This window comes from Pseudorca crassidens, chromosome 19, assembly GCF_039906515.1.
Source record: "Pseudorca crassidens isolate mPseCra1 chromosome 19, mPseCra1.hap1, whole genome shotgun sequence".
NCBI lineage: Eukaryota > Metazoa > Chordata > Mammalia > Artiodactyla > Delphinidae > Pseudorca > Pseudorca crassidens.
Genome location: NC_090314.1, coordinates 32,647,589 through 32,662,553, shown reverse-complemented (window position 1 = coordinate 32,662,553; position 14,965 = coordinate 32,647,589). Strand labels below are relative to the sequence as shown.

Here is a 14,965-nt window from a genome sequence, read left to right as displayed (position 1 = left end):
CCTTCTTTAGGAAGCAGCCCCCAACTGTCCCAGAAAGGATTGCCCACTTGTCTGCACTGCTGAAGTAGTTTTTCCTTCAATTATCCTTTGGCACTTACTTAGCCTGTATAGACTTGTATTATTAGTTATCTTTTTAAATGCAAATATAACATCCTGGTTTCCTGGTTGGACCAGAGCCCTCTTAGGGCAAAGATATTTAATTCATCCATTTATTCAACAATGAAGATTTTGTTTTGCTTCAGCTGCTGCTCTAACAGAAACACTGTGTTTGGTGGCTGACTGAATATAAAATTAATAACAAAGGATCTGCTTCAGGGATTTTACTGTTTTAATGGAGGCAGGGGCATATATGCATCTATGAGACTGTGGAAGAACATACCTTTTATAAAAGAAGTTTAGCAAATAAGTTGCAGGTTTATAGGAAGGAGATCACATTTTATTGGGACAGGATTGATAAAGTACTCCATCATCTCTATTTTTTCTCTCCATTCATTCATCTCTATTTCTATCTATTTAATTTATTTCTTCACTTTCAAAAAGTGTTTTGAGGCAGCTTTTAATAATAAATATGCAAATGTTGATGAGAGGCTTAGAAACCAGAGAGGAAAATGAAACAATACAGGTAGTTCTGTTTGACTATAATATGGGAACAGGAATGGAATTTTGGGAAAATGAGGCTACAAAAGTAAGATGCCAGCAGTTTCACTCTTGGGAATTATCCTAGAAAAATAAAGTTTATTTTCATGCAGGAACTTGTATATGAATGTTCATAGCAGTTTTATTGGTATTAGCTTCAAACTGGAAACTACCCAAATATCCTTCAGTGGGTGCATGATACATCCATACAGTGGAATAATACTCATCAGTACAAATAAAGAATTCCATTTATGTGACATTCATGAAATAATTATAGAGATGAAGTACAGATTTGTACTAGCCAGGGGCAAGGATGTGGGGAGGGGTGGTGGGTAAGGCTATAAAGGGGTAACAGAGGAAGTTTGGTGGTGACGGTACAATTGAGTATCTTGACTATGGTGGTGATTACCCAAGGCCGCATATGTGACAAATTACACAGAGCCTGACAAATTACATACAAGCGAGCCTGCGTGCTTATGTGCATGTGCACACACACACATACATACACACATGCACAAGTGTATGTATAACTGGTGAAATCTGGAGAAACTGTGCATTATACCAGGTTCTTGGTTTTGATATTGTATTGATATAAGAACTGTGTAAGATGTGAACACTGGGGAGAGGCTGGGGGAAGAGAACATGGGAATTCCTGTACATTTCTTTGCAACCTGCTGTTCTTATAATTATTTTAAATAAATGGTTAAAAGAGGTTATTTAATTTTTTTAAAAGGTAGGGTGGAGCCAGAGGAGAGCAGTGAATGCCTAGATAAGGAGTTTGTACCTAATTTTGTCACCAGTGGGTAATTATCAGAGAATTTTGAAGACATAATTGACAAGATGAGAGCTGTGATTTAGGATAATTATGTAGCAGGTAGGATGTAAGAAGAACTGGATCAGGAGGAAACAGCAGGGAGGCCAGCTGGGAGGCTGTTGTCCAAGCTATGTTTCCTTTAAATATTTACATTTTTTAGGTTGTGGGGCTGAGCAAGAGTGGTGGTTACGTGGAAGAAAAGAGAAGTCCAGGAAGGTCATTCATTCAAAGATGTTTACTGAGCACCTATTTTGTGATGGACAGACATGGTCTCTGCTTTCAGGCAGCTCACAGAGGGAGGATTAGACAATAAGAATATACATAAGATTATGTATTACATAAGGATTAGACATACATAAGGATTAGACAATAAGAATATACATAAGATTAACTTCAAAGAGTGTAAAGTTCTATGAATAAAATGAAACTGGACTTCAGCTAGAGAGTGACTTGGGAGGGAGGTTCTTTTAATAAGGTAGCCAGGAGTCTCTGGAGTCTAGATGAGACCTCAGTGATCAGAAGGAACCAGCTATGTGAACATTTTAGAGAGCAGTCTTCCAGACAACTTGGAGAAAGAAGTGCAAAGGCCCTGAAATGACTAATAGGTTTCAGGCCTTGGTGCCTGGGAGATAGGAGTAGCATTAAACCAGAGGAGTTTAATTGCAGCAGGGTTGGGCAGTGGAAGAGATGGTAAATTTAATTTGGGACAGGTTGAACTTAAGCAACTGGCCAGAGCATCCTGGAGGGATGGAATGGGAATGTGGTAGTGTAGCAAAGTTGAGGGAAGATGTTTGTGGGTAGAGAAGAAGGAACTGTTGGAAAGGGAACTGTTGAAGATATGAGTAGTACGTTGATGGAAATAACAAGGCGGGGTGATCACTAGGGAGCACAAGTGCTGTCATTGGTCCTTAGTGAAAAAGATGTAAGGACTCCTGGTTAGGGAAGAAGACAGACATAGCTTTTCAAGTTAAAAGGAGAGAACTGGATAAAGGCTTGGGCTGAATGACTTTGAAATTCTTAAAACAAATTTTAGACAGTACTTTTCCCTATCTTTAGTGGGAAAAATTGGGAACTGCAAGTAATCGGGTGTCAGAACTGTTGGCTGTTTTTGATGATGGCAGTGGTAGGTGCCACAGGGGTCATAAAAAAGAGAGGTTAACTGAAGATTTGAAACTGGGCTGGAAATAAGATCCATGCAATTAGTTGAAAATTGACTTTAGTTGAACTTTCTTCTCTATCTGATCACTGTTGTCTATTCAGCTATCCATATGTACTATTCATTTGCATCCACAATAGTAATAACAATACTCGCTATTTACTTAGTACGTACTGTGGGCCAGCCATCATGCTAAGTGCTCTAGGTGCTTTATCTTACTTAATTTTTACACCAGTTCCCATTCTGCAGATAAGAATACTGAAGTCTAGGCTTATTAAAATTTCCAATTCGTATAAGCTGATAAGTGGCAGAATAGGAACCTACACGCAGATTTGACTCACTCCAAAGACCTGCTCTACTGCCATTTACCTTAGAATTCCCATGGCTTTCTGTGGAAGCTTTCTGAGGGCTGGGACCTGGTTCATCTGATTCACTTTGCACGGCGCCCACACATAGCTGTATTAAGCTCTTAGTAAGAGAAACACGTTAGGTCTTGTATTAGTTTCCTGTGGCTATTGTAACAAATTACCACACACTCATGGCTTAAAACAACAGAAATTTATTCTCTCACAGCTTTGGAAGCCGAGAAAGTCTGAAATTAAGGTGTCAGCAGGGTTGCACTCCCTCTGGAGGCTCTAGGGGAGAATACTTTCTTGCGTCTTACAGCTTCTGGTGGCTGTTGGCATTCCTTGGGCTGCATCACTCCAATCTTGGCTTCTGTCTTCACATGCACTCTCATCTGTGTCTTATAAGGACACTTGTCGTTGGATTTAGGGCTCACCTGGGTAATCCAGGATGATCTTATTTCAGGACCTGAATCACATCTGTGAAGACTCTTTTTCCACATAAGTTCACATTTGCAGGTTCTGAGGGTTAGGACATGAACGTGTCTTTTTAGTGGCCACCATTTAACCCACTAGAAGTCTGATAGTAAAAATGATATGTCTAGAAGCAACTGCTGAGGAGTTTGTGTCACTTTTTTCCTCTCTCCAGCCCATATCAGATCAAATGCTCTATAAGAACGGTTTGCACTTTGACCTCTCAGCGTACAAATAGTGAGCATTTGTTGGTTGTAGGGGCATAAGGAGTATATGAAGGTATGCTTTAAAGGGCTGACATTCTAATATTTCAGTGGAGCATCATATTTTAAGACTCAGTCTCTCAGGAAGAGCCTGTGCTGATTTCCCCAGGTGGAGTTAGTTGCTCAGTTCTTTTGGTTCATAAAGCATTTTATTTATATCTCTGTTACTGCATTTATCAAGGTTTATTATAAATTATTCACTTGTATTTTTATCTCCCTCATTAACTGTGAACTCTAGAGGGCATGCACTATGTCTTGTTCATCTCTGCTTAGTAAATGTTGAAGAAGCCAGTCAGTGAAGGAATGGGCTAAGGAAGGAGTCAAGCAAAGGGACATGCAAATCCTCTATTTCCCAGATCATCTGATCTGAGCATGGACATATGAACAGACCATGAGGACTAGAGTGTGAATTAATCATCACTGTATTATTAGCCTCTTGTACTGTATCTGGTACATACAAGGCTCTCAGTAGAGAATGCTGGGTTGAACTGAAACTGAAACGAATATTGAAATCTGAGCGCTTACAGAGCAAAGAGATTTGATTGCCTCTTAAAAGCAATACTGAAAGCAGCTTGAAAAGATCTAATTTACTTCATCTGCCATAGAAATGTCTGAAAACAATCACCTAAATCATTTTGCTTTATTTTATTTTTTTCATTTTGCTTTATATTTGGTGGTACTTGACTTGAGTCAGCCCAGTTGTATCAGGAAGAACAATTATCTTAAAACTAGACAAACCTGGGCTGAAGTCCTGTCTTGTTCCTTACTGTGTATATGATCTTGAGCACATCACTTAGCCCCTCTGAACTTAGCCCCTTCATCTGTAGCATGTAGGTAATTATGTTACCTGTCTTCCATTGGTGCAATGAGAATTAAATTTGTTAAAAATACTTTAAGTGCCTTACAAACAGAAGGTGTTAATATTATTGAAATCCTTTCCGCTTTTATTTTTTTATTAAACAAATTTGTTTTTATTCATTTATTTATTTATTTATTGGCTGCATTGGGTCTTCGTTGCTGTGGGCTTTCTCTAGTTGCGGCGAGTGGGGGCTACGCTTTGTTGCTTTGTTGCGGTGGCTTCTCTTGTTGCGGAGCATGGGCTCTAGGCGCGTGGGCTCCAGTAGTTGTGGCACGGGGGCTCTAGAGTGCAGGCTCAGTAGTTGTGGCGCATGGGCTTAGTTGCTCCGCGGCATGCGGGATCTTCCCGGACCAGGGCTCGAACCTGTGTCCTCTGCATTGGCAGGTGGATTCTTAACCACTGCACCACCAGGGCAGTACTCTTTCCACTTTTAAATAGAGAATAACTAGAAAGCATATCAAGAGGTGACTCATTAAAGTACAAACCAGTAATCAGAAAAACTTCAAGATTTTGCTGTGAGAATGGTGTTGGTAATAAAGGAGAACAGTAATCTCTTGAAGGGTGTCTTGTGTTAGTCCAGTACTGTATTTCTCATCCTAGATTTAGCACTGAATTTGTAAATGATGTGAATTCTTTACTGTAGCTCCCAGGAGCAAGGGAGATAGGAGATAAATCAAGAGAAGAGCTAGTTATAACTGTAGTAACCCAGGAAAGAGATGAAAAAGGGCTTGAGTATGGAGTGGTAAATATTATCTTGTAGGTTCAAAGACCTACACTTTGGAAACACTGCTCTAGTGGGAATCTAAATATTTGACTTTCATGGTGGTTGTATTATTTATTATAGGACTTAGTGGAACCGATTGCTTAGAGTGGGATACCCCTCCCAGAACAAGCTGGGAAAATCTCCAGGATGCCAGCCAGGGCACTGAGGAGAGTTTCCAGGGATTTAGGCCACTGCCACTCCCTCCCTTCCTGGAAAAGAATGCAAAGTGCAGCTTCCACCCCCAGATCCAGGCCATATGCGCCATTAAGCATTGTAGGCGCCTTGCCCAGTTGTTATTTTAACAAACCTGGTTGTGCTCCTCAATTTCCCTTAGAGGGCCCACTGGGCAGGCCAGCACTGGTAGAACCTTGCATTTCCCCTCTGGTTGACCCAAGAGCTGTTTGATGGAAGTTCTGCCCATAGTATTAGGGCTGGCTTAGGAAGCTTGGCTTTCTTGCCATTGTAATGGGTGTTGCAACTCCTGGTCTCTGTGGATCAGGCCAACAACAGCAGAGTAGAATTGATGTGGATTTTGAGGGCTTTATGGGGAGGTGACATTGCAGGAGAGAATAATTGATTTAAAGCCATTGCTTTTCTCTTAAAGGCAGGGGGCATGGCAGGATGGAAAGAAAGGAATAATAAGAAGTATTTGCCCTAAAAATCTACCTTCACATTTTTAATATGTCACTGTCCAAATTGCTACTTTTTGTGTGTGTGCGTCATTGAATCTGTTTCTACTGTGTTTGAGTAGAATTTAAGTAATTTAGATATAAAGAATTTTAATAAACCTCTCATCAGGCCTTGGGTAGAACCTCAGGGGCTTGTTCACCTTCTAATTTCCCATCTTCAGATTCCTGTTGATATTTTTTTTCTTTGATCTGTTTAGTTTATGCCATAGTGTTCTTAATCTTAACATCATCTGGGAAAAGCTTACCAGGAAGATTTACATTTGGAAGATCAGGATAATCTTCACATATATCTGAAGGAAACAATGCCCCCCTCCCCCCGGTTGCCTCACCCATGTGTCACTAGGAGAAATAGCGGTGTTGGAAAAAAAAAAAAATTGCTGCTGCCTGTGACTACTATACCCACAGAAAAGGAGTGGGAGAGAAAATACCCATGTGATGGACCAATCATTCCACCCCTGCCTTGCGCTGCCTTTTCTAGGAGCCAACTTTCCTCCTTGGGTCCTTGGGAGATGCTTAATTTTAATTGACTCAGAGGAGTTCTACTTTGTGTTTGAAAACCACACAGAAATAGGAAGTAAGTTAAAGAGTTCCATTGCCCTCCCACCCTGTTTGTCCAACCACATACACACACAAACAAATCCAAGGTACCCAACAGCCTTAGAACAGAATCTTGGGCTGGTACCAGAGTCTAGGCTTGTGATAGGCTTTGTATTTCCAGCAGGCTTCTCAGAAGTTAAGAGACCCCTACTCACACAGAATGGAATTGTGTTGCAGACTTTGCCCTGTGAGCAGCCAATGGGGATATACTTCTAAATTGGCTTTTTCCCTCTTCATAAATGGTTTCCAAACAATTAAAAATAGTCATACTAGTGGAGAGGACAGAGTATGCAGGAGCAGACTTCATTGCTCTGAAATGCTTTTGCTCTTGTGAGGGGATGCAGTGCTAAATGTTTCTCCGAGTTATCAACAGTTTCCCTGTCACTGGGTTCCATTTTTCATTTGCTGCCCTCCACGTCTTTGTGTTTCACAGCCCATGGAATCTTGGCTTCAGAGAAATAAATGGACCCAAGAGAGAGTTATATTTTAAGAAACAGAATGATGATCGCTCACATTTTAAGTTAATAATAAAATCCGAGTGTAATTGGCCAGATCTTCCCAGCAGGGAGTGTGTGTAACCCGTCATCTGGCCAACGTGAGAATTTGGCACTTATGTGGCACAGGAGAGGCCACCCTCGTACAGCCAGGGGGGACCCACTTAGGACCCTGTGGCCAAGAGAAGATTAAACACTGGGAAAGTTCTGTGAGTAGAGAGGGCAGACAAGGGCTGTGAAGTGGAAGCAGAGTTGAAGAGTTGTTTGTAGAATTATGTGAATTGGGGAACAACAGAGGGTATATCTATCCTGCCTTTAAAAAATGCCCTTTCGAGCCTATACCTCGCCAGCTACTGCCCTCCCTCCTCCTCCTCTTTCACAGCCAAGATTTTGAAGAGTGTATCCTTGCTGATCCCATTTACTCCCCGATCGACTTCTATTCGGTTTCTATCTCCTTTCCTTCATAAACTGCTGTCATCAAGTTTACTGATGACTTCCTTGTCGAAAACAAAAAAACAAAACAAAAAAATAGAAGCTTTTCAGTTTTATTTAACCTTTTACCATCATTTGATATGTTTTAATTTCTGTGACACTACTCTCTTGATTTTATCTTCTTCCTCTGGTTGTTACTTCTTAGTTTAAGAAGTCTCGCTGTTCTGTTCCACAGGGATCCTTCCGTAGTCTCCTCTCTTACTCTACCTGCTCTGTTTAGGAAATATCAGGCATTTTCATAGCTTCATCATTCATATGTCAACAATTATTAAATCTATATTATTAGTCCAGTTCTCTTTTCTGAGCTTCAGACCCCATACATCTTGTTTTTTTCTTTTTGAATGTTTCTTTTTGCATGGGATGTCCCAAAGCTAACCTAAATTCAACATGCCCATTCGCTCAAGCTTGTTTCTTCTCCTGTCTAACCTGTTTTTGGTAAATAGTATCATAATGTCCTGAGGCACTGTCTCCTCTGTTAATAAGCTTCCTAATTGATCTCCTGCTTCCAACATTGGTCTCTTCAAGCAACATACAGATTGGATTCTAAAGAAAATTCAGATTATATCAATCCTTGCTTAAAAGTTTTCAGTGGCTTTCCATCACAGGTAGAGTAAAATTCCAACTTCTTACCATGCCCTGCCTGATCTGGCCCTTGCCTTTCTCTGTACCCCCTCTCTTACCACTAGCCCCTTTGTTCACTCTGCTCCAGTACTTTGGGTTTCTTTCCACCCTCACCCACCTCAGAGCCTTTTGCTGTTTTGTTGCTTGGAATATTCCAACTCCAGATCTTTGTATAACTGGATCCTTTTTTTGTGGCTGGTTCAAATGTAACCTTCACAGCTAGGTCTCTGCTGTTCATCCTAGTGGATTCAGCACTCTCCCTACCCACCGTGATTGCTGTTTTGTATTATGCATTGGAATATTCACTATTTGAAATGATCTTGTTTATATTTTCATGTCAGCTCTGTGGGAGCACAGACTTTGCTTTATCATTATATCCCTGTTACCTTGAAGAGTGCCTGGAACATAGTGGGTAACCAATAAATGTTGTTTTAAATGAAAAAAAAAAAAAGGCAGTATCCTTAGATCCTGAGTGCAGCCAGACTGCTTGCCGTTCCCTGAACTACAACACAGTTGCACATTCTGCTTCCTCTTCCTATAATGCTTTCCTCTTTCCTCTTTTTCAGCTCAACTCCTACTTATCTTTCAGTACTTGACTTTGTCACCTCTTCCAGGAAGCTCTCTTTGATCTTATGATTTCCTGGTTAACACCTTCATTAGACTCTGTAGCACCCTATGCATGTCCTCAGTATAGCACATATGCAATTAGTATGAAATTGCTTGTTAATGTATCTGTCTCCCCTGTTAGATTAGCTTCTGGCAGGGATGGTATTTTATTTGTATCCCCAGCCCACTGGGAATCTATAAAAATCTACTTAATTATTTTGTTGAATTATTTGTTAAACCATAGAATCCTTTGGTAATGTAAATTAGCTGTCCCCCAAGTTCTTGCACTAGCCAAGATTTGATTTTCAGACATTGATGTTTTAAAAATGTACATAACCTTACTTATAGAAAAGGTTCACGTCCCTACTGAAGTTTTCTGTAATAAGAATAACATTAAATACTATACTTACAATTTATTGTCTACTATGTGCCATGAACCTCTGACATAGATTGTCTTATTCACAAGTAACTTTTCAAGGTATATATGTTATTATTCTCATTTTACATATGCAGAAACTGAGACTTACACGTAGTAATCTGTTCAAGCGCATATAGCTAGCAAAAAAAGCTGGAATTTGAATCCAGGTCTTTGATTTCTAAGCCCAAGCTCTTTCTGCTACGCCATGCTGCCCCCTATGGGACAAGTTCACATTTCAGAACTGTTTATTAAAAATATCAATTATTATCATTGTAAAGCTTATAAAATTTGAGGTTTTATAAGCTACAGAATCAGGAAGGTTGCTTTGAATACCATTATTTTGATCAACTAGAAAAATGGCATTAGTTTTAACATGTTCTAGGCAAGAGCATTATATTGTCTGTGACTAGTATGCTTTCTCTCTGTTTATAAGCATAAGGGTGTTTTGTAGAAGTTTGTATTAACTCAACTATGTTTTTTCAGTTAGTATTTGCTATGTAAACTCCAGTTGAATTCCCGAGAGTGGAGGCGACTTGCTAGGCCTCTCCTCCAGCTTGTCTGTAAGTTGTCTCCTGATTGTTGTATCTATGATGAGACCAGTCTACTTATTTGGCCTCAGGCTCAGGATTCTAGTGTATCCACGGTTTCCCTCTTTCCCAACTCTCACCCCACGATATTGGTGCCATGTGGGTGGGAAGCTTGCCATGAACTTTACCCAGGCTAGGACCTACTTCCTGCCTCATTCCTGTCAGTCCCTCCCTATTTACTGGAGGCTGGGCCTGTTATCTTTATTACCTGCTTTTGGTTAAATGCCTTTTGTATCTTGGAAGCTTGGACGAGAACTGGACTGAATCTTCCCCACCCCTAAATGGAGGTGATCTCAGGTCATTGCCCTAGCTTCCTACCCCTCCCCGTTCTGATTTTGTTTCCTCTGTGCTTCTAGACTCTTACCACTGAGCAGTGTTTCCTCCTGCTTGCTGGACCTCATGACTTAGCACAAAAGAACCTCATCAATGGAGATAGGACCAAGAATCTGGTGACTGAAATATAGAACTTTAGATCTTATTGCTTACCGCTCACTGCCTTTCTTCTGTGCATCTCTGGGGATGGGGATGGTGATGGAAGACAGTCTATATGTGATGATGTAGAATTGATCTTCTTTAGGTTCTGCTCATCTGAGGGGTCTATCAGCTTAGTGATGGATAAGCCGGAAACTGGTTGTTTGTATCTTGCATAATGTAGAGCATCCATGATCCACCTCATTTCACGCCAAACTTCATCAATTTGCTTTGGGATAAAATGGTAAAAGACATTAATTATCAAACAGGTTTAAAAAGGTTTAAGTTTCCCTGAGAGTCCAAGATGATACATCTTCCACAGTATTGGTTTTGAGCAAGGGTAAAATATTTTCAACATAGGTTTGCTAAACCAGAAAACACCTCTTCTTTATAATCTCTTGTGTCTTGCATGTTTTTACCTGAGAGGCTATTTCATTTAGTGCAAATAGTGGAAGACCTGGATTCCAGCTGGGACCCACAACTTACTGGTTCTGTAACAACCTTTGGCAAATTACTTGACCTTTTCCAGCCTCAGATGCCTTATTTGTGAAATGTGGACAAGACATTTCCCCTTTTATACCTCGCAGGACTGCTGTGATGACTGGGTGAAATGATATATTTGAAGGTCCTTTGTAAAACTGCAGGGTACATTTCTCATACATATGAAGTGTTACTAATTCTCAGCATGTAATGAAATATTCCTCATTAGGATATTATGGGGAAGGCATATGATGAAGTCTGAATTTCAGAACAGGTGAAGAAAGGAATGTAGTTTTAGTTCTATGTGAACTAGAAGAACAAAGCATCACTGGAATAAGCAGAGATTCTTGGACCTATTTTAATAGAAATAACTTTCATATATTAAACTTACTTTCTTACATATAAGTGCTTCTAAAGTACAAAACAGCTTAAACAGCGTATTCTTCCTAAGTAATTTAAACATCCTTGTAATTTTACAGTAGCCCATTTGATTTCTGGGTTACCAAAGTGATTTTAACATTTTCATTATAAAGTATAATAGTTGTTACTCAGTTGTAAAAGTCATTCATATTTTTGTGTCTATCTCTGTAGATGACAGATATTCTCCCAGATCTTAATAGACACTGTCCATAAACTTTCTGGTTATTCTGACTCTCTCCAAGAAAGTTGTTAATGACATTTTTTCATGGGACCCTGGAGCTTGTGATAGGCTTTGCATCTAATTTCACTGGGTGCTTTGAGCAAGCCGTTAACTTCTGACCCACTTACTCAACTGTAAAAAGAAGAGGTCGTACCGAATGTCTAAGTTCCCTTCCAGCTCTGACACTTTATGATTTATCTTTGAAGAACCTTTGGAAAGTTGGTGTCACTCAGTTTCCAAGTAGAAGGTGTTCATTGTATGAATACTACAAGGTTAAGGTCTCTCTGATTGTAGAAGGGAGTATCCAGTGTTCTCTTTTATTTTCAAAATTCCTTTTTTAGGGCCTTAATGTGTACTTAAAGAATACTCTCTAAAGAATCCACAAGCCTGGTGCTCCCAACAAACACAGAGTCTGAAATTGAGAGAGTCTGTGGTGTTCAGAGTGACAGGCAAGCTTGAGTGAACTAGTGAATGGCACTGCAGCGTTGGTAGCCATTTTCCCTTGCTTTCTAGTAATGTTCTGTAACGAGAGCATTCAGGCTTTGTTAAGGCAGTGAGTTGGGCTGAAGGTTCAGCAGTGGCAGGCCCATGAGGAGGCTCTGAACAATGTAAAGAGAGAAATCTGAAGTTCAGGGGGTAAGGCTAAAATGGAAGTCCAAGTCCAGACTTGGACAGATTTTCTAAATGGGATTGTTGCTTTCTTAGCTAGCTTTTATTGATCCTACCTCATGCAGCATACTCTCATCTCAAAGTTTAAGGCACTGCATGACTATGGACAACTTTTGGACATCCTGCCAAGGGCAGGTACTGTGCTTTTGTACCTTTAACTTTTGGCTGTGTAAAGACTAGGTACTCAATAAATGATTATTCAGCGAATGAAGGTATGAATGAATGGGTATCTAATTCTTTAGGTCTCTGCCCTCGAACAGAGTTATTATGAGGATTAAGTAAGATGATGTAGATGAGTGCACCTTGTAAGCTGTACGTTGTCATAAAGTTTTCAGTTGTCACAGTGACAATCATGGTTATTGTAGTGGACGGAATGTGGCCTCCCGGAATACATGTCCACGTCCTAGTCCCTGGAATTTGTATTACCTTGTATGATAAAAGAGTAAATATTACATTGTATGGCAAAAGATGTGATTAAGGTTAAGGATTTTGACAGGAGGAGTTCATCCTGGATTATCTGGATGGGCCTTAATTCCAATGACAAATGTCCTGATAAAGACATTCTTATGAGAGTGAGGCAGAGGGAGATGTGGCAGTCAGAAGAGAAGGAGGCAGTGTAACCACAGAAGCAGAGGTTGAAGTGAGGTGGCCACAAGTCAAGGAATGCCAACAGCCACCAGAAGCTGGAGGAAGCAGAGAACAGATTCTCCCACTCTCCAAAGGGAGTGTGACGCTGCCAACAGCTTGATTTTAGATTTCTGGGCTCCAGAACTGTGGGAGAATAAATTTCTGTTGTTTTAAGCTACCCCGTTTGTGGTAATTTAATACAGCAGTCCTAGGAAATGACTACAATTATTAACAATCTACTTGTTCTCTTTGGATGGATTGCTTTAGCCTTATTGCTGAGGATGGATAGTGAGAGTTAGTGTAGAAATTTAAAAAATTATGTGTAGAAACAATGGTTATTTCTTAACTTTTCTCAGTGATGAAGTGAAGAGGTATTAACTGAAGAAAAATCAAAAACATAGGTACAGGGAAGCCTATGGACTGAGTTTAATGGACTTAGCTAAGTAGCTCTAAAAGAAGCACAATTTTCACCCATTTTTACCTCTTACTGTTGATCTAAAAATAACTGCCAACATAATCCCCCTGATTTTAATGTCCAAATTCAGCTTCTAAAGACTTGCTGACACGTTTTTTAAAAAGAAAGACCATGAACTTACTAGGTCTGTTGGTTAAAAGTTTTGCATCCATTTCTCACCCTGCCCTTTAAAAATTTTGGTTTTCATCCCCAAAATTACACCCCTTTCTCTGTACTCAGGCAAGATAATATTTTTATTTAAATGTGAAGGTGATTGGTTTTCTCACAGCACAGTTACAAGGTGCTTGAGGGGATGATAGATTGGCTATATTTAATGAGCTGTGTTTCTATTACAGCTTAGGAGCATTTGAAGCGTTACAGTATATAAATTATAGCCTAATTGCCCTTTAGGCTTTAGCAGCTCAGGATATGCCAAGTGCCAAGTCTCAACACTTTGACATTTCTGCTGCATGTGTTGTCTGTAAAGGCTGTATACCTTATCTGTGATTTTCTGCACCTCCCCTGGCCTAGCCCTTCGCCTTTCTGGCTGCACTCCTTGGCTTCTTTTCCTTACTGTATTTACATAGACTCCCTTGCTGTTTACATTGTTTGGTTTGTGTAGTGCCTTCAGCACTGTCTTAGATCTGGAATCCTACAAATGCTCTCACAGTTGTCACTTGCCTCTGCAGATTATGGTGTGTGGTGAGCTGAGCTGTGAATGCCAGTGGGTGAATGGCTGCAGCTGGTTTTCATTCTGAGCAAGAGAGATTGAGAAGCCCAGTATAGATAAGGCGAGAGATGATATTGCATTAGCTCTGGCCAGGGAAGTTATCCATGTTGGATGGAGCAAGGCAGTCCACTGAAGGCTGTGGGTGCAAGGAGAAGGTCTGGTTTCAGCCTGGCCAAGAAGTGCTTTTCTGAACCCTTTGGGAATTAGCTTTTATCCAAGTCTACGTTTACCTGGCTGGCTGGAGAGTATGTAGAGGCCGCCCTCAAGCTGCCTGCTTTGGGAGGCCAGAGCAGGCTAGAACTTTAAAGAATTCCTGGCCTGGCCTGCCTTTATCCATCCCACTTACTGGTGTGATGAACGGGAAAGAGAAAAAGGCAGTGGAGCCCTAGACTAGGTGAAAGAGAGGAGTGAGAATAGTCATCTGGAAGTAAGAATGGAGCCAGAAACTCTTGGAGTAGTTTGAGACTGTGACAGACTGAAGAAAGTCAGCTTTCTTGTGTTGGAACATAGTGGATTCAGGGGAGCCTTAAGTGGAATAAAGCAGAAATAGAACTTAAGGTATGATTAGAGAAGTGCTTCTCTAAAAATATTTATGGTTGTTAAAGAAGTCATGAAATGTTAGAGCCAACCAGATGCTTAGGAAGGCATCTAGTCCAATTCTTTTATTTTATATATGAGGAAATTGAGGCCCCTGGATCAAATGCATTGTCCAGTACTCCAAGGTTTATCAGTAGAAGATTCAAGACTAAAAATGTATGCTAATTGTCTTCTAGTCATTATTCTTCTTACTCTGTTCCACTATTCCTTACATTGGGTTCAAAAGAGAAGCCAATCTTTCATATTCTCCTCATGCTTCATTCTTCCTTTTCCCACCACCTTCCCCCTGTCCGTGTTCTACTTTTACTGGCAATAAAGTAAGTGATGTAAATGTTTTGAATTTTTAAATACTGCACTCTCAGGTCAAGAAAGCAAGTAAGTTCTTGAAAGGTTTGTTTTTATAGTCTAAGAGGTCACCTGAAATATCTTATTTAGGATGAGAGAAGTAGGATAGGATTTGTCTGCTCACACTTTACAAGCATAT

At 40.2% G+C, this 14,965-nt stretch overlaps 1 protein-coding gene across 1 annotated transcript in view; it reads right to left on the bottom strand.

Moving 5' to 3' along the window:
• ANKFN1 (ankyrin repeat and fibronectin type III domain containing 1) overlaps positions 1–14,965 on the bottom strand; it is a 138,789-nt gene that overhangs the window by 4,227 nt on the left and 119,597 nt on the right. The window contains exon 16 of the mRNA XM_067715378.1: positions 10,300–10,513. Coding sequence (XP_067571479.1) covers positions 10,300–10,513 — 214 coding nt within the window. The remainder of the gene's footprint in view (positions 1–10,299; positions 10,514–14,965) is intronic.